Raw genomic sequence first — 25,294 nt, forward strand, 5'->3', positions numbered from 1 at the left:
AAGATGTTTCCACTTCACAATAACTGCACTTACAGTTGGCAGCTCTAGCAGGGCAGAAACTTGACAAACTGACTTGTTGGAAAGGTGGCATCCTATGATGGTGCCATGTTGAAAGTCACTGAGCTCTTCAGTAAGACCATTCTTTTGCCAATGGGATTCTATGGAGATTGCATGGCTGTGTATTCGATGTTATACACCTGTGATGGTGTGGCTGAAATAGCCAAAATAGCCAAATCTTCCATTCCAACCGGCGCCGACAGAGATGGCCGCCTCGCTTCGCGTTCCTAGGAAACTATGCAGTTTTTTGTTTTTTTAAGTGTTATTTCTTACATTAGTACCCCAGGTCATCTTAGGTTTCATTACATACAGTCGAGAAGAACTACTGAATATAAGATCAGCGTCAACTCACCATCAGTACGACCAAGAATATGTTTTTCGCGACGCGGATCCTGTGTTCTGCCTTACAAACAGGACAACGGAGTGGATCCCATGCAGCGACCCAAAGGAGGCTGCATTCATTGTAGCTGGGGATTTTAACAAGGCTAATCTGAAAACAAGACTCCCTAAATTTTATCAGCATATCGATTGCGCAACCAGGGGTGGAAAGACCTTGGATCATTGTTACTCTAACTTCCGCGACGCATATAAGGCCCTGCCCCGCCCCCCTTTCGGAAAAGCTGACCACGACTCCATTTTGTTGATCCCTGCCTACAGACAGAAACTAAAACAAGAGGCTCCCACGCTGAGGTCTGTCCAACGCTGGTCCGACCAAGCTGACTCCACACTCCAAGACTGCTTCCATCACGTGGACTGGGATATGTTTCGTATTGCGTCAGATAACAATATTGACGAATACGCTGATTCGGTGTGCGAGTTCATTAGAACGTGCGTTGAAGATGTTTTTCCCATAGCAACGATTAAAACATTCCCTAACCAGAAACCGTGGATTGATGGCAGCATTCGCGTGAAACTGAAAGCGCGAACCACTGCTTTTAATCAGGGCAAGGTGTCTGGTAACATGACCGAATACAAACAGTGCAGCTATTCCCTCCGCAAGGCTATCAAACAAGCTAAGCGTCAGTACAGAGACAAAGTAGAATCTAAATTCAACGGCTCAGACACAAGAGGCATGTGGCAGGGTCTACAGTCAATCACGGACTACAGGAAGAAATCCAGCCCAGTCACGGACCAGGATGTCTTGCTCCCAGGCAGACTAAATAACTTTTTTGCCCGCTTTGAGGACAATACAGTGCCACTGACACTGCCCGCAACTAAAACATGCGGACTCTCCTTCACTGCAGCCGACGTGAGGAAAACATTTAAACGTGTCAACCCTCGCAAGGCTGCAGGCCCAGACGGCATCCCCAGCCGCGCCCTCAGAGCATGCGCAGACCAGCTGGCTGGTGTGTTTACGGACATATTCAATCAATCCCTATCCCAGTCTGTTGTTCCCACATGCTTCAAGAGGGCCACCATTGTTCCTGTTCCCAAGAAAGCTAAGGTAACTGAGCTAAACGACTACCACCCCGTAGCACTCACTTCCGTCATCATGAAGTGCTTTGAGAGACTAGTCAAGGACCATATCACCTCCACCCTACCTGACACCCTAGACCCACTCCAATTTGCTTACCGCCCAAATAGGTCCACAGACGATGCAATCTCAACCACACTGCACACTGCCCTAACCCATCTGGACAAGAGGAATACCTATGTGAGAATGCTGTTCATCGACTACAGCTCGGCATTTAACACCATAGTGCCCTCCAAGCTCGTCATCAAGCTCAAGACCCTGGGTCTCGACCCCGCCCTGTGCAACTGGGTACTGGACTTCCTGACGGGCCGCCCCCAGGTGGTGAGGGTAGGCAACAACATCTCCACCCCGCTGATCCTCAACACTGGGGCCCCACAAGGGTGCGTTCTGAGCCCTCTCCTGTACTCCCTGTTCACCCACGACTGCGTGGCCACGCACGCCTCCAACTCAATAATCAAGTTTGCGGACGACACAACAGTGGTAGGCTTGATTACCAACAATGACGAGACGGCCTACAGGGAGGAGGTGAGGGCCCTCGGAGTGTGGTGTCAGGAGAATAACCTCACACTCAACGTCAACAAAACTAAGGAGATGATTGTGGACTTCAGGAAACAGCAGAGGGAACACCCCCCTATCCACATCGATGGAACAGTAGTGGAGAGGGTAGTAAGTTTTAAGTTCCTCGGCGTACACATCACAGACAAACTGAATTGGTCCACCCACACAGACAGCATCGTGAAGAAGGCGCAGCAGGCCTCTTCAACCTCAGGAGGCTGAAGAAATTTGGCTTGTCACCAAAAGCACTCACAAACTTCTACAGATGCACAATCGAGAGCATCCTGGCGGGCTGTATCACCGCCTGGTACGGCAACTGCTCCGCCCACAACCGTAAGGCTCTCCAGAGGGTAGTGAGGTCTGCACAACGCATCACCGGGGGCAAACTACCTGCCCTCCAGGACATCTACACCACCCGATGTCACAGGAAGGCCATAAAGATCATCAAGGACAGCAACCACCCGAGCCACTGCCTGTTCACCCCGCTATCATCCAGAAGGCGAGGTCAGTACAGGTGCATCAAAGCTGGGACCGAGAGACTGAAAAACTGATTCTATCTCAAGGCCATCAGACTGTTAAACAGCCACCACTAACATTGAGTGGCTGCTGCCAACACACTGACTCAACTCCAGCCACTTTAATAATGGGAATTGATGGGAAATGATGTAAAATATATCACTAGGCCGTAATTGTAAATAATAAACTCTTTTTTTAACTGACTTGCCTATGTAACAGTATAACTTTAGACCGTCCCCTCGCCCATACCCGGGCGCGAACTAGGGACCTTCTGCACACATCAACAGTCACCCTCGAAGCATCGTTACCCATCGCTCCACAAAAGCCGCGGGGGGGACTACTTCTTCAAGGTCTCAAAACAAGTGACGTCACTGATTGAAACGCTATTTAGCGCCCACGCTAACTAAGCTAGCCGTTTCACATCCGTTACACCTAGATAAATGTTAAATCAAAAAATGGAATTAAATAAATTGTCTTTGGTATTGGCCTGTAATTTGTTGCAATGCTTTTTTTTGTCATTTCATTGGCAATGACATGCAGCTTGGATCATTACGGTCATTGAGGGTCCTCCCAAATGTGAGTAAAATTATGTCCTCAGGTTTAATGGGGTGATTGTAGTCTAGTCGGGTGGGAGTGGCTACTATTTTGATAACGGGTGAAACAAAAACAACTGGATCGCCAACCCGTAGCTTCGTCCAGCAACTAGGCATTTGTATTAACATTTATTTGATCAATTCTGACTTTTACAGGTTAATATAAATGTAGTTTATAGCCCACCCTGAAAATGTGAGTCACATCCTCTCTGTTTTTCAGGCACTGGGTACCAAAACAATCAACATGTGCTTTTGATGTATCATAATAAATCTGCGGTAGTCAGATCGTCAAATCAAATGGGATTTTGCGTTCACTTGTCAGTAAACTTGTGGACGGTTTAGTTCTATCCAACAAATACGTGATAAACCCGAATCAGAACTTGTATTGTGACGCAATAAGAAGCTTTTATTCTGCGTTCTGGTTTCATGTCCTTGCTCTTATTTTTGACATTATCTGCCCAGATTTTGATATTTGCCTCTACGATCAACATCCTACGAATTGTTCCAGCCTTGGATTTTCCGACGTGTAGGCTTCATCTGCTCATGCTCCAGCAGAACCAGCCAGCCCAATTACCAACATGGCTGTAAATGTTTCTTACGTATACATTTTTATTTTATGTATTCATAATTTCATATCCAAAGCCGCAGTCGAAGGGAGATTCTCCGACTTCAAAAGCTGTGCAGACGAGGAATGCAGTAGTAAGTACTTGGCGCTGAACTCAAGCGAACTTTCAGGATACTTCCATCTTTCCATAGCTAGCTAGCTTGACCGGTGTTGTCATTTCAAAGGGAAGTTGTAAATACCAATACATAATAACCTAATGTAACGGATGTGAAACGGCTAGCTTAGTCAGCGTGGGCGCTAAATAGCGTTTCAATCAGTGACGCCACTTGCTCTGAAACATTGAAGTAGTAGTTCCGGCGTTTGTGGAGCGATGGGTAACGATGCGAGGGTGACTGTTGATGTGTGCAGAGGGTCCCTGGTTCGCGCCCGGGTATGGTGCGAGGGGACGGTTTAAACTTATATTTACATTGATGCTGTTGACCCGGATTACTAGTTGACTAACTAGCTACATGACAACTTGCCAGTTGATCTGGCGACTGCCACTAGCTAGCTACACACAATAAGAGGTGTTAGCTTGATTGTAATCAACCTCTATAGTTACTTACTAAATGGACCATAAATATATCAAAATTCTGTTGGCTTAGGAAGCAAATTGCAAGATGGTGTATAGGCCTGGTTAGCTATAAAGCTAGCTATTGCACCCCTCTTTTACATCTACCTTATCAAGACAAAAACAATATTCTATTTACCCTTAATGCTTGGCTTTCCTTTTGGATACTATGGCTCTGTAAAAAGAGAAGCAGATAAAACAAGGCTTACTTTAGTGATTTGTATTCTATTCACGCCCTGATTGTGCATGGGGCACAAAGGGTGGACGCTGAGGTAATGGGCTGAAATCTTTGGTAGGGGTGAAACAACTGATCTTTGAATCGTTCCTCTCCACAGTGCTCTTGTGCCGGGGGAAAGCTTTTAGCGATTTCACCGGACCAGACTGTCGGTTTCTGCCATTTAAAAAAGGAGAGACTATATATGTCTACTATAAACTCTCAAGCCAGAGGACAAATATATGGGCAGGGAGTGTAAGTATGAGTTAATATTTCATTACAGCACCTGTCAAACGTTTGGACACATCTACTCATTCAATGGTTTTACTTTATTTGTATTATTTTCTACATTGTAGCATAATAGTGAAGACATCAACACTTTGGAAAACACATGGAATCATGTAGCAACCAAAAAAGTGTTAAACAAATCAAAATATATTTTAGATTCTTCAAAGAATCCAATGTCTTGATGACTGCTTTGCACACACTTGGCATTCTGTCAACCAGCTTCATGAGGTAGTCACCTGGAATGCATTTCAATTAACAGGTGTGCCTTATTAAAATGTTATTTGTGGAATTTATTTCCTTCTTAATGCGTTTGAGCCAGTTGTGTTGTGACAAGGTTCGGGTGGTATACAGAAGATTTGGTAAAATACCAAGTCCATATTATGGCAAGAACAGTGCAGTCGCAAAAACCATCAAGTCCTATGATGAAACTGGCTCTAATGAGGCCTGCCACAAGAAAGGAAGACCCAGTGCTACCTCTGCTGCAGAGGATAAGTTCATTAGAGTTAACTGCACCTCATATTGAAGCCCAAGTAAATGCTTCACAGAGTTCAAGTAACAGACATAGCCCAACATCAACTGATCAGAGGAGACTGTGTGAATCGGGCCTTCATTGTTGAATTGCTGCAAAGAAACCACTACTGAAGGACCCTAATAATAATAATAAGAGACTTGCTTGGACCTAGACACATGAGCAATGGACATTTAGACTGGTGGAAATCTGTCCTTTGGTCTGATGAGTACAAATTTGAGAGTTTTGGTTCCAACTGCCGTGTCTTTGTGAGATGCAGAGTAGGTGAACGAATTATCTCGACTTGTGTGGTTCCCACCGTGAAGCATGGAAGAGGTGTGGGGGTGCTATGCTGGTGACACTGTCTATGATTTATTTAGAATTCAAGGCTCACTTAACTGGCATGGCTACCACAGCATTCTGCAGTGATACGCCAACCCATGTGGTTTGTGCTTAGTGGGACTATTATTTGTTTCTCAGCAGGACAATGACCCAACACATCTCCAGGCTGTTTTGGGCTTTTTGTGTGTTTTTTTTTTTTTTGAGTGATGGAGTGCTGCATCAGATGACCTGGCCTCCACAATCTCCCGACCTCAACCCAATTTGAGATGGTTTGGGATGAATTGGACCGCAGAGTGAAGGAAAAGCAGCCAACAAGAGCTCAACATATGTGGGAACTCCTTCAAGACTGTTGGAAAAGCATTCCTGGTTCAACAACACCACAAGCATTTTGCGACACCTGCAATAACATCTGCTAAACAAGTGTATGTGACCAATAACATTTGATTTGATTTGGGCTACTTTGAAGAATATCAAATATATTTAGATATTTTTTTGTACACTTTTTGGGGGTTACTACATGATTCCATATGTGTTATTTCATAGTTTTGATGTCTTCACTATTATTCTACAATGTAGAATATAAAGAAAAACTCTTGAATGAATAGGTGTGTCCAAACTTTTTTACTGGTACTTTATGTGATAACATTGCAGTCTAGAAGGAATGTTGAAGCTTTTTCTGTTTTGTTAACATGTTTCATTCTCTGTTTTGTTTCCATTTCTTACAATAGGTTGGTAACAGCTTTGGTTACTTCAATAAGGACCAACTCGTAATCAATCACATATACACTGAAAAAGAATTGGAGATTCCTGCTGAGGTAAGTCAATAAATAGATGTAGGCCTAGTTCACTACTGCCAATGCATCATCGCTTAAAACATTATCTGGAATGACTGAACTTCTTTCTGAAATAGGTAGTATGACTCAAACTATGTTTTCTTTTTCTTTTCAGGAAACCGACTTTGTTTGCTTTGACACTGGACACGATAAGTTTGACAGTTATGACATTGATTTACTGTTAGGTTCCTCTTTATTGTTAACAGACAAGGAGGAATATGTGCAAGTAACCACAGAGACTTTTTACCTTAACAAAAGTGCTGAGAGCACCACGGTGGAAGTGGATGAGCCTCCACCTGAAGTGACATTGTTAGAAAATGATGAGATTGATAGGGATGTTCCTGAGGACATTGATAAGGTTGTAGAGGTTCTAGATAATGATGATCTGAGACATTTTGAGGCTTTAGAGTCCTCTCTGCCTCACCCTGAAACTCTTGACACAAAGGGAGTGGAATATAACACTGTACTTGAGACCACAGCTGAGAGGATCAAAGATTACCTTCAGAAAGATCAGCAGAGGACAGAGGACTCTGTGCCGTACAGTGTTGTTGAACCAGAGGAAGGTGAGATCAAAGAAACCCCCTCAGAACCTCTATCCAAAGATGATCCTGAGTTAGAAAATGCACCTGATGGTTTTTCAGAAGGCAGACCTATTCCGGAGTTAAAAACCACACTTGGAATAACTTTTGATGCTGTCACTTCCAATGATGAGGACACTTGGAAGGTGACTCCATATGATAAGGAAAGTGACAAGACTGAATATCAGCAGGATGAGGAAAGTGATTATCATCTCAGGGAAACTCCATTGCTGGCTTTTTCTGAAGAAAGTTCTAATTTGGAACACGAGAACATTCTGGAATCTGATCATACAGATGAGGAAGACAGTCTATCAGAGGTACCTCATACACAGAAACAGGACTCCAAGGACAATAACCTGTGGTCTGCATTTGGTGATACAGTTTTTAACGTTGTCAGTGGTGGGGAAAGAATAGCTCATGTTGCCAGTTCAGAGGAAAATGAGGAGGATGACGAAGGTGAGATTACACCAGAGCAGCCTCCCAAAATTGAAGAACCCAAGGAGTCATTTGGCTGTTCTACTTCCTCTGAGCTAATCTTTGAGCAACCTGCGGACTCTAATTTCAGTGATGATGCTGTCAAAGTACCCGATGAGGATTCTCAGATGTTGCAGTTTGAGGATGAATCTGAAGAAGCTGACATTGAACCTTCAACACCTCCTGCTTATGAGGCAGGACACACTGAGGCTTTAGCAGAGAATCTTACAGTAGATGACAGCCCAGTCCCTAAACAGCTCTCACAGACAGACATGCTCTCATACTTTGATAGTAAAAATAACGAATTAGAGCTGAAACAAGCTGTTGAAGAACTCCCCATACAAAAAGAGGAGTCAATAGATTTCTCACAAGTAGAGAATACATTTAAACAGGGTGGTACAGAGCTTTTTAGACTATTGCAAGAACCATACCAGAAGATCCCGGATCCAAGTAAAAACACAATGGTGAAAGAGAGCCATCTTGAACTCCCCATAGAGGAGGATGATTCAATACACCTAGTGGGGGAAGAGATTGAGGAAGAGTTGCTAGAGGATGAAAATGTGGTATTGTCTTCATCCAAAACTGAGCACACTGATGAAAATGACACAGAAAGTCTATCTGAATTTGGGTCAGAGCAACCCAATAATTATACACAAACCGATGTTGTATCCAGTGATGTGTTGGATGTGGTCCAACACGACGAGGCTATTGACATAGAACCTGAGGTGCATGAGACTGAAAATGATGCTGAAAGCCACACACCCTCACTTAAAGATAAAGTTCTGGATCCCCTTCCAAACAAGGAGACGGAAAACAGTGACAATGTGTTGAGGCTGACACTATTGCGAGACCACTTCAAGGAGGAGGATATGGAGCGCCTCCAAAAGATTCTAGGTCTTCAGAATCTCTTTAGGGTGGAGTTCCTGTTTTCTGACCTGGAGCTGAAGGCTGCCTGGCTGTCCCAGACAAACACCAGTAAGGACATTGAAAAGGTGCTGGAAGCCATTTTGGAAGCCTCTGAAACCCCAATCCTGGATGAGATTGAGAGGATGCTGGATGCCCAGGAGAACACTGACCTGCAGCAGGAGGCTGGTGAGTTTGTTGAGGAAGCTTCCATTTTGGACGACTTCCAGGAATTGGTGTTCACCCTGAGTCAGAAGTACTCAACGGCCAGAAACAGTGCTCCCATGGCAGTGGGCAGTCAACTACACCCTGACACAGGTAATATTTTTTTTTTTTCAGCTTATGTTCATGTCAGAGTATAGGAGGATTAAAACCTTTTGTTAAATAAATATTTGGAAAGTCTCATTACATTGCTAATGACGTGATAATAATGCCTGGAGATTTGGTTTGCAGAATAAGCTGTATTTAAGAAATGCCCAAGAAGTACAACAAAGTAAATAGTAATCTGTTGACAGAACAAATACACTTCCTGACAATGACAGTTAGATTGTAATGCATGAACATTTACTCACTGTTTGCACCTCTCTGAATGTTTCAAAAGATGTGGATATGTCTGATGATGCGGAGGAAGAGAAGACATTCCCGCAGTCTGTGGAGGACACAGACAAGGACAACCTCGCTGTGACAGAGACGGGTGAAGAGACTAAGGCACCTGAGAAGATACCAGATATGGGCATTGATGAGGATAGTGGGTACTTGAACAGGAACAAAGACAATCAGGCAAGCTCTAAAACTCCAGAAGAAATCCAGAGGGGCCCTCAAACTATTTTGGAAAATACCTTGGACATGGGACTTAGCGTAGACATGGATCACCCTCCCTCAGGTAGGTGTTCATTATATTTCCCTACTTTTGAAATTGTGGTGAGATGTAAACTGTATGCATTAACCTAATTTGCTTGTGCTGTATTTCCAGGCTCTCTGGAGTCACCTCCTGTCACTGATTTCCATGAAGATGAGCAGAGTGGTTCATCATTCGTATCAGTGCTAATTTTATCTGGTCATCTCATCACCCTGTTTTATGAGTATCTTGGAATATATGGTGTTATGGTAAGTTACTTCATGTATTTCTCTCTTGTGAATGGGCTTTCCTTTCCATTGTAATTGACTAATTGCCTGCATGTAGTGCTTAGGACTCAAGTATTCATACTTATTTTATTATTGCTGGGACAATGCATGTATTATTTTTATTTGGGGGGGCATTTGCCATGCTGACAGCGTTACCCAACCCTTCCCCTTTTTTTCAACTGGTAGTTGAGTACAGCACCGTTTCCGTTAAATTAAACGTTCCAGAACGTAAAAACGTACTGAATGCAGCCCAGGTTCAGTGATCCTTTCCCATTTTTTTGTAGACGTGTTCTAGTGAAGTGTAGGCTGAAGTTAAGTGTCCACAGCCGGTGTTTTGCTTATTGAGTGGGATATAAATGATCCCGCCGCTCGTTTTACCAGGCTTTGCGTAGAGTAATCGCGTTCAGACCTCTAAAAGGAGGCTAGTAGACATGTTGTTGGCGAAGCAGAGCCAGCATTGGCAAGCTAACCTTCAAGCTTAGGTTATAGTAGCTAGAAAGATAGGTACATATTGTCCTCTCCTGGGTAAATAGAACCACGATGAAGGATCCTCTCCAATAGTCGACAACGTTGATCAGTTGGTGAAATTAGGATTTTCGGGTTTACGCAAACGACTTGCATTGCAAGTCACAAGCCAAACTAACTTGATAGCCAGCTCAACTGTCAAAGTAACGTACGGTAGCGATGGATTCGGAAGAAACAACCCCATTACCCACTTTGCCCCTGATGACAGAATCTGATCAACTGTCTGTCTTGTACTGTCTTGTACTTCAATATGTAAGTAGTTGGTTACAATGTAGCTAGCTGGCAAGTCAAGTCTTAGGCCGCCATATGGCTGGCTGGCTAGCTACATTGAAACTGAATCTTGTTGGCAACTTCATTGTCTTGGGGAATGATTTTGTCCAACAATACCTAATGCATTTCCCAAATAGCTGCAGCCTAGAATGGGTCACTTGATTGCTCTTCGTTTAGATTTTTTTCGAAGTGGAAGTTGCCTGTCCTCTTCCTCATTAAAAAAATGGCTCACTTTCCAGACTAGCAGTATCTGTTCTTCCTGTATCTGGGTCTCAGATCGAGAGGTGCCTTCAAGTTGTTGAATTTTGCTCTGACAGCTCCCCCTTACATAACTATCACCTGAGGTTACATGCCATTCAAATCTACACATGGCTCATGTCTAGTGATATGTTATGTAATCATCTGTTTTGTTTATTGGCCATTTTACAGGGTGAAAGGCTACATGATGCACTCTTTTGCACTCTAAATCCACATAGGCCTAAGGCTTGTTAGTTAGATCCACTCTCTTTCACTGAGAGACTGCAATGGAAGTTCTGTATTGTGCAAAGGTCACCATGGATGGACAGTGTTAGGACCCCAGGCCAATCCAATCCCAATTGATTACATAAGGTCAAGGCAAATCTTCTCTCTATTGATTTTGATCAACACTAGGTTATAGTCTATGTCTATTTCTAAACCCACCTTGATTTGATCTGAAGATATGCCTCTTTGCATTGACCTAGAGGGTGGTCAGTGGGATATCCATTAGCCATGCTTGTAAATGGAACACTGGAATGCCTGATGGTTTAGTTCAATGTTTTTAACATCACTTATTTTCATCTGTCATCTCAGGCCAACTATTACCCAACTTATTTGCTAAGCCTGACATGTGCTGTCGTAATACTGATTGGACCTGTCTCTCCCCAGATGGTCACCAGTCTGCCAGAGCACTGGAAGCCAGGTCCAGACTTCTACAGCGTGTTCTGTGAACCCGTGCTGGTCACTGCAGGTGCCGGGGTCATCGGCTTCCTCTTCTGGAGGAGCATTCTATCTGTAAGTCGTTGTTGCACAGTTACCGCTTTCATAATTTCTGATTGCTTTATGTTATTCTATGATGTATTGTATGCTACCATTGAGGAGGCTGTTTGCTGCCACTTTTTTGTTTTCCTCCTCACAGGTCAAAAGCAAGTCATATCTAAGTAAGTTCTTCTCTCTGGCTATTTAGGGTGCCTAGTGAATCCTCATTCATATTGCTTACAGGCTGTTGTCCTTGTCACGTGTAAACCATGTCTGATTTCATATTCTCGTCATGTATTTTATTAGCTACTGAAAAAGAGCTGGTGGACAGGATGAAAATGCTTGAACAAGAGAAGAAGGAGATACTCCAAAAGGTCGCTGAACTGCAGCAACGGGTAAGTTGCAGAGACTTTTCACTGACTAAGATCCAGAATTTTGAGTTCAATGTGAATTAAGGGACATAATGTTTTGACAGTATATTTCTACTGGGTTCCCCTTAGGGCGAAGAACTTAAAGAAAATCAAAAGCTGTCGGAAAAATCTGCCACTTTATCTCTGGAGAAGATCCAGGATTTGGAGGTGTCTCTGAGAAATATTATCTTGATCACATGTCATTGTCATGCTGACAATTATTTTATTTTTTATTATAATTGTTTTCTTCTCCATAGTGTTTAAATTGACTACGCATTTTTTTTTCTATCCAATAGAATATTGTGCAAGAGATGGAGAGACAAAATGAGCGCCTGGATGAGGAAAATCACTTACTCGCCATATCCTTTGACAAAGAGCGGGCCAACACTGCGAAACATGACGATATGGTGAGTAGTATTGAGCGATTTGGCTGTAATTAAAATGTTTCAGAACAACCAATTCTCTGATGTCGGTTCAATTATTTGAATCCCATTAAGTTAGTTTATTATGTGAGCTCAATGTGCCGTTTCTGTAGAGAGAAATCAAATCAAGCACAAACTTTGGGACGTTGTAGTTTTCAACAGGCAAATAAATATTCAACATAGTTTAGTGCAGAAAATGTGGTAATTGACTAAAATGACCACAATCCATTACAGCTACCTGGACTTGTGCGGGCAGTCACAGAGAAAAAGTGACAGCCTGCAAACGAAAGAGACACCCTAGAGAGCAGTTGCTTTCGTGATGTAGACAGCATAGGCAGCTACTATTAGCCAGCTACTATCCTAAATAGGATGGCTCGTTGATGAGCACAGAGAAAGATGGTTGTCATTATGCTTATCATTATCTTTGCCCATAGATGTCCGAAATGGACAAAACCATTGAGAAGTTGAAGCGCAGCAAGAAGACGACCCAGGACGCACTCTCCAAGGTATATGTCAAATACGTGAACATGCCCAATGAAAATATGTCAAATATATTAACATTGCAACAATCAAATGTAAAGGGTTTATTTCCTTTTAATTATCCTTATCATTGAATCTGTAGTTTACCATTCTGATGGATGAAGTCAAGCTCCGTGAAGATGCCCGGAATGTCCAGCACCAGGTTCTGGAGAAGGATATTGCCACCCTGAAGGAGGAGAACCTCTCGGTGAGTACCAATATGGAACAACGATTCACAATTTAAGCCTCAAGACATTGTGTAGGACTCATTGGCCATGCAGGGCCTGCATAGCACCGTCCTTATGACCTAATTTCCTTGTTACAGCTGCACCATGCTGCCAAGTTGTGGGAGGAGAAGCACAGGGAGACAAGAGAGCAGATCAAAGTCTACCACAAGTCTCAGAAAGACCTGGAGGATTCCCTCGTTCAAAAGGACCACAACGTTGAGGTTTGTTTTTTACACGTTACGATATTGTTACACACATCAATTCCTGTTCACACCTTCTCAAATGCACCTTGATGACAAAGAAACATGTCACCTTTATTATGTTCCAAATAAATACTTCTTGACTGATTCCAGGGGAAAAGTGTCTCAATTGGTGCTTCTCAACCTCTCTGGCAGGTTCTGTCTGACCTGCTAGGAGACCTGGAGGCCTGCGATGACCTGAAAGGTGGAGTTGTGGCTAACGGGGAAGCCTTTAACGGTAAGTCACCTGACACTGTGTCCTAATCAGAGGAGGCTGGTGGGAGGAGCTATAGGAGGACGGGCTCCGTGTAATGGCTGGAATGGAATGAAAAACATGGAAACAGTGCGCTTGACTCCCTTCCGTTTACGCCATTATAGTGAGACGGTCCTCCTATAGCTCCTCCCACCAGCCTTCTCTGATTAGGATACTGTCATGTGATTTGGTCTTATGTAGCAACATTTTAAATCGTTTTTTACATTGGATTAAGGTAGAGACTTGGAGCAACAAAATGGTATTTCATACACTACAGTTGAGGAACAATGGGAAAGTAATTATGCTTTGAAAGTTAATAAGCTTGTAACTCATACTGGAGAGCTCTTCTTTGTCTATACCCATTCAGCATTGTTCACACCCTCTTTAACCTTAGCCCCACCCATCTCTTTAAGGATTCACATGTGAGGTCGTGTACTAAACTACCAAAGATTTCAAGACTAAAGGCTGGTTTACACTACGTCTATCGACATGTCTGTAGACAGTTGTCGCGGTGACATGAACATTCTATTATGAAGAGAAAATCGAATCACAAAAACGACAGGCCGCATGACATCAGCAGCCTGGTGGTCCAAAATAGCATAATTGGTGTATTTTAACACCAATAAACCCAACCATTTAAAAATTGAATTTTGTATATGTCAATCTAGCAAACCAAGAACATTTCTAAACATTGGTTTGGTTTGTTTCTAGCTTGTTAGTTGGCTAGCCAGTTCAAATAATGACCATATCATATACCTGACAAGGTCTTAACTTTAGCTAATTAGTATTCATTATTACAGGAAAATAAACTCACAACAAAATCATTATATACAAATTAAGAAAATAGCTTACGGATATTAGTGTGACGAAGTAAAAGCAGGGTATTCTACTGGAGAATTTTAGTACTTGGACAGTGTCTCGTTGGCCTAACGTTATATCCTAATTTGGACTTTTATGCAGGTCATGTTCTTCACATATTACCGTCTCTGGTGATCACACACATATCAAATAAAATCTGGTTACTTGCATAGTGGAGACTTTTGTTTAGCTAGCTAAACAATTAACCATAATCCAAACTCATAACGTTACTACCTTGCATGAATCCCCTGGTAGCTAAAACTAACCAACTAGTTCAATGTTAACCTAGCTAGCTAACATTAGGCTATAACTAGAAATGCAAATGTGTCTGCGATATGAATAATATTATTACACAGATCAATCACTTAACATTAGCTGCCGATCCAGCCAGCTAACGTTAGCTAGCTAACAATATGCTTTATTTTGCAATGAGAAAACGACTTTCTGACAATTAGAAACTTATATCTGAAAATAGTTTCCCTTAATTTGAAGATGTATAAAACACCTGTCTCCAGAATACAACAGCCTTCAATGTGTTCTATTTTCGATTGCCTCTGCATATTTGCAATCAAACCACAGAATTTTCTCCATCTACTTAGCTATCATACTCTGCTTCCACCGGACAGTCCACTGATTTCAAAACTTGGTCCTCCTAAAAGTGGAGAGCATCTTTTCAAAAAAGCTGCGTTAGAAAGGATTACTTACACATACTGAGAAGCTCATGTTATAGACCAAAGCGTGCTACATGGCAGACCAATCCGAACTCGTTTCATGGCGCGTCCAGCTCATCCATTATCTCAGCCAATCAAGACTAGAGGGAAGGTTCCTTCCTTTTTCTGTGGCTAAACTAACTCGGCTCGTAGTTTACCATTTGTACTCGTATTTACGGATGGTATACAAGTTTGTTATTAAGGCACATGGAAGTTCACATACCAGAAGGCATTTTGCAAAAAAGAAAACGCATTTTGATAGTTATACATTCAAATGCCTCTCCTGTGAATTATTGACACGGTACATACGCCTACTTTCCTGAAACGTGTCACTGTGTTTACTATTATTTGTTTCAGACAAGCAGACCATCATCCAAAACCGCGTTAAGCAAATGATGGTCGTCTCTCGGGTAAGACTGAGTTCTTTCTTGAACAGACCCAGATTTCTGTGTACCTGAAGGCAGGTAAAACTTGTGCTCAGAACCAAGAAGTGTGTCAACTCTTGCACTAACTGTTGGCAGAACTTTCCACAGGTCCAGACCACTCTGTCTGTTGTGGAGGAAGAGCGCGATCGCTTCATGACCAAGCTGCTGAACGAAGAGAAGTCCAGGAAAGAGCTGGAAGGTATGTCCCAGCAACTAGAATTTGATAGGCATCACTACCTTTTCTCTCTCAACACTGTCAACTTGTTTTCGCCACAGAGCAATTTCAGAAGTTGGAGCATGACATCTTGTTGGTGAAAAGTGACAAGAACCACATGGAGAACCAGTACAAGACCCTGCAGCAGAAGAATGACATCATGACTGAGATGTACCAGCAGAAGGAGAACGCTTTGCAGCAGTAAGTAGAATCAGAAGTGGTGCAGTTCATGCATTAATACTATAGTAGGGTTTGTTCTCCATGGTTCCACAGCATAAAAAAAAAAAAAATCATTGTCTTTTACTGTATTCTTTTACTGTGAGGTTTGAGGTTTTCAAATGGACTTAAAGTAGAGTTTGATTTAATTTGTGTGTCGCCTTACAGGAAGCTGACCAAGGAGGAGTTTGAGCGCCCCAACAAGGAAGACCGGCTGACGAAGGTGGACAGCAAGGCCCTAGAGGAGGAGGTCAAGGTGTGTAGGCAGCGCGTTAAAGAGATCCAGGATAAGCTGAAACGGACCGAGAAGTCCTACAAAGCCCAGATCATTAAGCAGGAGCAGAAATCTCACGAGAACTGGGTTTGTACAATACAACTTTTTTTTTGTCCATTTGTTAAAGAAACAACATGTCTCATTTCTCAACCCCCATCGATGGCACATACATTAGGATCAGGACATTTTTTTAAAAGTATTCTGTTTGGCCAGTCATTTGTAAGGTGAATTTAGTCCAAAACAGGAGATTTTAAATGTCTATTCCTTCTCTCTAGGCGATTGCACGCGCCGCAGAGCAAGCTATGTTCAACGAGAAGAAGGAAAACATTCACCTTCATAACTTGTGAGTGCAACACTAAAACAACAGACTCAATTGGGCTATACCAATGCAGGGCTCAAGGCTTATTTAGTTGATGGCACCAGCACATGATTTGGTTGCATACATTTTTCGCCACTGCACGTTTTTCGCCACTGATATAATGACCTGACCTGTGTCCCATAATGTACCTGCATTCCATACAGAACCAGGCTAATAATGACTAGCCATCTTTACATTAGCATGCCCTTGAGTTCTAACATTGATTTGGATAGATTTACTCAGGGTGCAATGTGACTTTTTTGTCAGTGGAAGTTTATAAATCCATTGAGATGCATGCTTTCTCTCTCTATTCAGCTAGTAATAGGCTACATTTGGTTATTAATTCATGATATATTAAAAAGCTGTATGATATAATTTTGCAATGTAAGACATTGCTCTGTTTGTTAGAATTGCGGAAATGTATTTTCTAAAGTAAGCCTGTAAAATATTATTTTACATTTAAAAATAGTATGTTGTCCCTTAATCAAGACAGACTGCTTTTTGAAGGAGAGTTCAATATGTCTACAGTAGGCTAGCCAAGACAAGTGCTAGTTGTCTTTGTAGCTTTCTTTTTTGTACACTATCAACAGTAGCCAGTAGAATATTTTTTTTCTCCAGTGACAAGCGAACTGAGATGGTATTCTAGGATTCAAAAAGTAAGATATTTCTTCTAACACATCCAGGGAATGCATGATTGGTATTTTGATGTGAAACCTGTCCAATTAGGATCCAAAATGATCCAATATGTCTGCCTACACAGCTTGACCTAGGCTATATTATTCACCACCTGAGGAAGTGGAAACTCAAAACACTTATCTAGATTGCTAACTCTAAATATGTTAATGTTACTAGATAGCTAATTTATTAGCAAATGTAATGTCTTACAAAAGATTTCCAGCACTAGGCCCGTCCAGGCTACTGGATGTAGCCCTATTCACTGCAAATGGTGCACTCCACCGGCGCATCAAAACCATGTACTACATAGCCTACTCCGGTTGTTAAGTGGTGCCATGAGCTCCATATTGAGAGCTGAGAAATGTCATTGTATACTCACAGAAAGCTGTGACTCTCCTCTCTGTAACTAGAACAACAGTAGCTGCTTTGCAAACGGCCTTTTTCCGAATTGCATTTTAAGCAGCGGTCATATGGTTGTGCTAATTAGAATGCGCACCTCACCTATTGCTCACTCAAAATGGAGACAGGCAGATCCTTTCATTTGGTTAATTTTTGGTCAATATCACATTTACTTTTTGAATGAGTCATAATAGTAAAGTAAAAAGAGAAGCATTGTGAACCAAAGGTTGCACCGCCAAGTCGAAGGGCCACAAATGCAAGTGTTTTGGTCACAGTTTTGCAAGCTGTATTAGTCTAGATTTGGAGGTACAGTATTGAGAATCTAAATGCCTGGTCTCTTTTTTTCACCCTAGACTGACTTCCATGTCCAGCAAGCTGAATGAGCTCCGTAGGCCTCTGTTCAAGCCCACCCTTGGGATGGCTCCCATGCCTCTCCGACGAGGTAAGAACCAATCCTCAGTTCATGTGCCAGTCGCCAGCACTAAATAACGTCTGCATTCAGCTGATATGACACTATTCTTGAGGACGGAGAATCATATTTCTATCTGAACGTTCTGTAACGTTCCTGGACATTTCTATTGTCTTGTCGGTTGGATATCAGCTGTGACTGCGTTTCAAATTAGATCTTGGACTTTTTGACTGTCTGATACCCCATCTGCTGTTTGACTTCCACCCTCTGAAATGCATGTTTTCCTGAGGTTTTGATTTGTATTCCTTGCAGCTGGTCCAATGTGGAGAGACTGACAGTGTTTTGTTAAATGGTTTTGCTAAACAGGTGATTAGTACGGGCCCTCACCTGTGAGCGGAGGTGCCCCTTCCCCCTCCTCTCATGATAGAAGTTCACGGGTGCCCCCCCTGTGGGGTGAAGGAACGAGCCCTATCGGGAGTCTCCTGAACCCCCGGCCCGGACAGCCTTGGCCCTGCTGATTGGCTGAGCAGTACCATCCCTCAGCCAATCAAACCCCCCTTGTTCACCCTTGTATGCCCTGACTCCCCGCTTTCTTTTTCACCTTTCCTTTTCCCTGTCTTTACCTCCGCTGTGGTGTTTCAATAATTCACTTATTTTTCTTCCTACTGCTCTCATCCTGCTCCTTACTGGTACCCACCTCTGACCTTTTCCTCTTCCTAATGTTTGTCTTCTGATTACGTCCTCTCTGATTTTCAAAGACATTCTTTCCTGTCTCTTTCACTGCCATCTTTTCTCCCTCTACTGCCATCTTTCTCACCTGTGTTTGCGTGTCCAGACGACCCAGAATGCTCCTATGCCCCCGTTTGCTTTCACAATTTGGAATAACCGCTCTTGCATGCCTCTTGCTCTTTCAGTATTATGGAGTTTTTGTTGTGTTCAGCTGTTGTGTGTGGAACTCGTTAGGTTACAAAAGCTTCAGCCTTTGCTTTCCCTTGTGGGATTACTGCATTCCATACATTTTTATGTTTAAAATATACACTACCGTTCAAAAGTTTGGGGTCACTTAGAAATGTCCTTGTTTTTGAAAGAAAAGCATTTATTTTTGTCCATTTAAAATAACATCAAATTGACCAGAAATACAGTGTCTACATTAATGTTGTAAATGACTATTGTAGCTGGAAAGTTTATATTTTTTTTAATGGAATATCTACATAGGCGTACAGAGGCCCATTATCAGCAACCATCACTCCTGTGTTCCAATGGCACGTTGTGTTAGCTAATCCAAGTGTATAATTTTAAAAGGCTAATTGATCTTTAGAAAACCGCTTTGCAAGTATGTTAGCACAGCTGAAAACTGTTGTTCTGATTAAGGAAGCAATACAATTGGCCTCCTTTTAGACTAGTTGAGTATCTGGAGCATCAGCATTTGTGGGTTCGATTACAGGCTCAAAATGGCCAGAAACGAAGCACTTTCTTCTGAATCTCGCCAGTCTATTCTTGTTCTGAGAAATGAAGGCTATTCCTTGTGAGAAATTGTCAAGACACTGAATATCTTGCACAACGCAGTGTACTACTCCCTTCACAGAACAGCGCAAACTGGCTCTAACCAGAATAGAAAGGAGTGGGAGGCCCCGGTTCACAACTGAGCAAGAGAACAAGTACATTAGTGTCTAGTTTGAGAAACAGACGCCTGACACGTTGAGGAACTGGCAACTTCATTAAATAGTACCCGCAAAACACCAGTCTCAACAGTGAAGAGGAGACTCCGGGATGCTGGCCATTTTGAGCCTGTACTCGAACCACGCAGCCGTTATACTGCTCAGGAAGGAGACGCATTCTGTCTCCTAGAGATGAACTTAATCCTAACCGACTTGCCAAAACTATAGTTTGTAAACAAGAAATTTGTGGAGTGGTTGAAAAACGAGTTTTAATGACTCCAACCTAACTGTATATACACATACACACAGTACCAGTCAGAAGTTTGGACACCTACTCATTCTAGGGTTTTTATTTTTACTATTTTATACATTGTAGAATCATAGTGAAGACATCAAAACTATGAAACAACACATTGAATCATGTAATAACCAAAAGTGTTGAACAAATCAAAATATATTTGAGATTTTTGAAGTAGCCTCCCTTTGACCTTTGACACCTTTGCACACTCTTGGCATTCTCTCAACCAACTTCACCTGAAATGCTTTTCCAACAGTCTATTGTTGGCTGCTTTTCCTACACTCTGGGGTCAAACTCATCCCAAACCATCTCAATTGGGTTGAGGTCGGGTGATTGTGGAGGCCAGGCCATCTGATGCAGCACTCCATCACTCTCCTTGGTCAAATAGCCCTTACACAGCCTGGATGTGTGTTGGGTCATTGTCCTGTTGAAAAACAAATTATAGTCCCACTAAGCACAAACTAGACGGGATGCCGTACCACTGCTGTGGTAGCCATGCTGGTTAAGTGTCCCTTGAATTCTAAATAAATCACAGACCGTGTCACCAGCAAAGCACTATCACACCACACCACCTCCATGCTCCACGGTGGGAACCACACATATGGAGATCATCCGTTCACCTACTCTGCGTCTCAAAAAGACACGAAGGTTGGAACCAAAAACTCTCACATTTGTACTCTTCAGACCAAAGGACAGATTTCTGTCAGTCTCATCTCCATTGCTCTTGTTCATTGGCCCAAGCAAGTCTCTTCTTATTGGTGTCCTTTTAGTGGTTTCTTTGCAGCAATTCGACCATGAAGGCCTGCTTCACGTGGTCTCCTCTGAACAGTTGATGTTGAGATGTGTCTATTACTTGAACTCTGAAGCATTTATTTGGGCTGGTAACTCTAATGAACTTATCCTCTGCAGCAGAGGTAACTCTTGGTCTTTCCTGTGGCATTTCTCATAAGAGCCAGTTTCATCATAGAGCTTGATGGTTTTTGCGACTGCACTTAAAGAAACTTTAAAAGTTCTTGAAATTTTCCAGATTGACTGATCTTCATGTCTTAAAGTAATGGACTGTTTCTTTTTGCGTATTTGAGCTGGTCTTGCCATAATATGGACTTAGCCCTATTTGGTAAAATACCATCTTTATAACACCCCTACCTTGTCACAACACAACTGATTGGCTCAAATGCATTAAGAAGGAAAGAAATTCCACAAATGAACTTTTAACAAGGCACACCTGTTAATTGAAATGCAGTCCAGGTGACTACCTCATGAAGTTGGTTGAGAGAATGCCAAAAGTGTGCAAAGCTGTCATCAAGGCAAAGGGTGGCTTCTTTGAAGAATCTCAAATATTCTGGTACTGGTACTTCTAGTTCTGGAAGAATAATATCCTACCATGACATGACCAAATAGACCAGACTTTGCTATAAATAGATGGTAGCATGAACCAGTAACGTGGTCTTGAGTCAGGTGCCTAATGACAACCAGGAGAGCCAAGGTTAGCATTCTAGAAGATTTGACATTTTACGTTGATGTATCACCGTGTATTTATTGTCCAACAGGACCACGACCTCACGGCCGTTACCCTCCTGACCACAAACACCCAGTGGCTTCTAGACCTGGTAGGGATTGTATTTTTTGTCAATGAGGGTTGATATGGTATTATCCCTAATCGAGCGCTTATCCTAAATCTCCTCTAATCATTCTGCCCTTTTTATCCTCCACAGACACCATGGCCCCAAGTACATCCTCACCAAGCGATCTGGGCAGCTCGGTAAGTGTCTCAAATTGACTGAAAATGTCCACAGGTTATTTACTTCCTTATTACGTAACAATGTCAGGAGGGAAAAAGTGACATGGAACTAGAGAAGGAAAGTTTCAACGAAACACCGTGAGTCCTTACGGTCTTATGGGCATCTCTCCCCCCTGTTCCTCCATCATGTGGGTGTGTTTGCACTAAACAGACCGCTCCACTAGAGTCACAGGCTGAGGCCCAGGCCTCCACAGAGAACCCAGAGGCAGTGAGTATTATGTTGGAGGCAGCAGTGGCAGGGATGTGGATGTGTGTGTGAGCATGCTTACCCCAGCCGTGGATCAGTGGCTGGAGTGGCAGTCAGCTGGGTAGTGGCTTCACAGGGTTGTCAGACTTAACATTGCTGGCTGGAGTCTGACATGCGTGGTTGCTTGTTTTAAGGAGCTTACAGACGGGCTGCGGTAAACTGAACATTTCTGCCTACTGTGTGTAGATGCCAGCGGTCTCGGTTGTTGTCAGCTCGACGGTTGTGATTTTAAAACATTGGTTGGTTGGCGAGATGGACTCTGCTCAATGGTCAACCATGCATATTTTGAAGCGTTGAGCGTAGAGCCAACGCCGCAGCTCACTGGAGTGAGTACCACGAACGGCGACAATTGCAAAACTGCTTACCTTTTGCCGCCCTAGTCCCATTGAAGTCTGAAGACCTTTGCCGCTCCCCGTGGCCCGTCTGTAAGCTCCTTTTTATTTTTTCCCTATATTACAACACCCACCCTCCCTCTGACCCCCACTGAATGAATTGGTGACATTGTTCTACAAAGCCATAACTTCAGCACAACTACATGATGGATATCTCAAATGTGTTATCATTTAAAGCTGTGTGTGTTTTGAGGTTAATGCTTTGTGGAAACGGTCCTGATTCTGAATCGGTGTGTAGCACTTGGTTGTGTGATTCTTGTGGGACTGTGTAACTTGACTTATTATTGTGGGATATTGTTGTCTTTCTCACCAGTGCATAATTGTTTGTTTTGTTCTAACCTAACGAAACTGTTTGAATCAGATGAAAGGGACTCTCATTGTTGGTGCCAGCAGCAGGGCTACAAGTACAATGGACCTATTGCTATTCTTTGTTTTAATATTTTTTGTTGTTGTTCCTCTAGAACACTCAACCTCAGGGTCCTGGCTCCCTGCTGGTCTCTCCCATCAGGCCCCCCCCCGACTCAAGACCCGGCCCCCTCAGACCAGTCATCAGCCATCCCTCCGGACTCTGCTACCGTCCCATTCCCGGACGCCACCACATCCCTCCTCCCCCACCCTTCATGCCTCCCGTGTACCGACCAGACAACGGACACTCAGGCATGATGCCTCCTGGACCCCCACCGCCTAACGGACACCCGTTGATACCACCCGGACATCGGCGTCCAACTCCTGGTGCTTACAGTCCCCCTTCCCCACACAACCGGTACCTTCCTCCACCTTCTCACTATGAACCGGTGCCTCCCCCATTCGGTAGGTGGTGAATTCTGGCCCCCAGCTTTTATCTCAAGTTGAGTCTTTGTTATTTGCATCGCTAACCACAACTGAAATACTATTGTTATGTTGGTACTGCAGTGTTATATTTAATTTGTTTGTTCATTTTTCCTTCTACCTAGGTGTTTCCGGCAGCACTCCTATGGCCCGACCCATGGGACCCCCACATACCTACGTGCACTATGGACCACTTGATCACTCCATCCTGCCCCCTGGGGTGGCCCCATACCCTCATGTCGGCCCCAGAGACTTCCCTGTGCAGCCACAGGTCCCACATGGCCATGACTCTTCAGTGGGCCCCCAGCCCGGCGCTGGCCCCCAGGGCCAGGGGCAAGACTATAGGTCCCAGCAGGCAACAGCTGCCCCCCAGGACTCAGACAGCTCTGCCATGGCAGAGCCTTAGACACCTACCAACCATTAACGACCCAGCTACATTTAATCAACCACGATTCATCTCTTTATTTTTCTCCTTTTTGTTTTTTAATTAGCTGAAAATAAATATATGATATACTTGCAAACAACAGAAGTATCTAAAAAGTTAGTTCCTATTAAAGCATCAGAAAATCAATGTCTTATGTTTCTTGTCTGAAATGTAATAGACTTGAAGAGGAGTAGTACTGAGGCTTGTTACTCTGCAAGAGGTCCTATTGTGCAATAACATTTCTATTGTGTGACTGAGCTTTTTTTAAAAGGTTATTATGTTGATTTTTGTATTCATTTCACAATGTTATCATGGTTTCCTGTGGAAATTATTATTAAAAAGAAATGGACCCCAAGCTTTTGGGTTGCTTGATCAATCATTTCAGAAGTACCATATTATCTGAGCTCTTCCCAAAACTCTCTTCAGAATGAACTGAAAGGGAAGGTTGAAAGTCAGATGTAATTTACTGTTCTTAGGATATTTTATTAATAAAACTGGTAAAAGATACTGCAGTTTTCTATTGTTCATATGACGCATATGACAACTTTTGCGATCCATTTTAGTTTGAAAGGAAATGTCTGACAGTGCATTTTGTTTTGTATGGGTAGCTGCATTACATGTGAAAGGCCAGTAAATCACCCACTAACTGAAGACCTGTCATATTACATTGGTTTCACATTTGTTTCTTTTTGTTATGTTACATCAGGAATGCATCACATTATTTCTATTTATTATCAATAAAAAGAAAATAACCCATTTTTTTTGCACGTGACTAAAGACTATTTGCATTAAATGTATATCATTGCATGCTTTGGTTAGAAATGTTTTACTCTCTGTAGGTCCCAGAACTTTTCTTTGTACCCACTGACTATTTACCTCTACCAAAACACTTGACTGATTATTGGCATATCTGGAATGTTATGATGTACACTGTTATCGAGGCTGTCAAATTATTGTGTAGCTGGGCACTGCTCTGCCTGTCACCATACTGTACACTGAAAGTGGTTCTGAGTGAATGACACAGGGAAAAGTAAGGGCATACAAGCGTTTGAGTCTTATGCTATAGTCCAGGGTTTCCCAAACTCAGTCCTTTTGCCCTAGCACTACACAGTTGATTCTATTAATCAACTCATCAAGCTTTGATTATTTGAATCACGACCGAGTTTGCGAAACCCTGCTCTAGTCTACAGAAACAGTGCAGGTAGAATGAACAGGGTTTGTCATCACGTTCTAGGTTTGTATTGACATTGTACATTTCTACAGTATGTGACGCCATAAATGGAGTTACTGAAGGTTAATCATGATGACGTGGATTTAAGTGGATTTTTTGTCGACACCCAACACTTGAATTTGCTGTCTTTGTATATGCTAACAATAACTGCTACAGTATATACCCATCTGTTTATTCCTGATTTAAGTGGATAATTCTGGTAATTACTATGGGCACTCCTGCAAAGCATTCGCTAGTCTTACACGGCAGTGGCTATGTTCGTGAGAATCAAATATGTGATTCATTATGACTAACTGATCTACGAATAATGAGTTGTTTATTTTATGATGCGAGGTCATTTGTTTATCAGTCAGCAGTCACCTGCAATGTCAAACAAGCCCA

The 25,294-nt window shown here is 42.7% G+C and overlaps 1 protein-coding gene across 1 annotated transcript; it reads left to right on the forward strand.

Moving 5' to 3' along the window:
- Positions 1-3,180: 3,180 nt before the first annotated feature.
- LOC118936651 (transport and Golgi organization protein 1 homolog) lies at positions 3,181-24,037 on the forward strand. The gene is made up of 25 exons (XM_090232382.1): positions 3,181-3,894; positions 4,706-4,839; positions 6,451-6,537; positions 6,671-8,828; positions 9,112-9,393; positions 9,484-9,617; positions 11,337-11,462; positions 11,587-11,608; positions 11,733-11,821; positions 11,927-12,004; positions 12,133-12,243; positions 12,693-12,764; positions 12,881-12,985; positions 13,103-13,225; positions 13,400-13,481; positions 15,422-15,474; positions 15,598-15,688; positions 15,766-15,904; positions 16,088-16,280; positions 16,469-16,536; positions 17,979-18,067; positions 21,541-21,600; positions 21,706-21,752; positions 22,892-23,240; positions 23,384-24,037. The coding sequence occupies exons 1-25, from the start codon at positions 3,774-3,776 to the stop codon at positions 23,662-23,664; spliced, it is 5,094 nt and encodes a 1,697-aa protein (XP_090088508.1). The 5' UTR covers positions 3,181-3,773; the 3' UTR covers positions 23,665-24,037.
- Positions 24,038-25,294: the final 1,257 nt, after the last annotated feature.

This window comes from Oncorhynchus mykiss, chromosome 4, assembly GCF_057628025.1.
Source record: "Oncorhynchus mykiss isolate SJ-2025 chromosome 4, ASM5762802v1, whole genome shotgun sequence".
Lineage (NCBI taxonomy): Eukaryota > Metazoa > Chordata > Actinopteri > Salmoniformes > Salmonidae > Oncorhynchus > Oncorhynchus mykiss.

Excerpts from the sequence above, each read along its gene's own strand:
- LOC118936651 (XM_090232382.1), top strand. The coding sequence starts at position 3,774 with ATGGCTGTAAATGTTTCTTACGTATACATTTTTATTTTATGTATTCAT. Across the intron at positions 4,840-6,450 it reads CAAATATATGGGCAGGGAGT|GTTGGTAACAGCTTTGGTTA; the intron begins GTAAGTATGAGT and ends TTCTTACAATAG. Across the intron at positions 13,482-15,421 it reads TAACGGGGAAGCCTTTAACG|ACAAGCAGACCATCATCCAA; the intron begins GTAAGTCACCTG and ends TATTTGTTTCAG.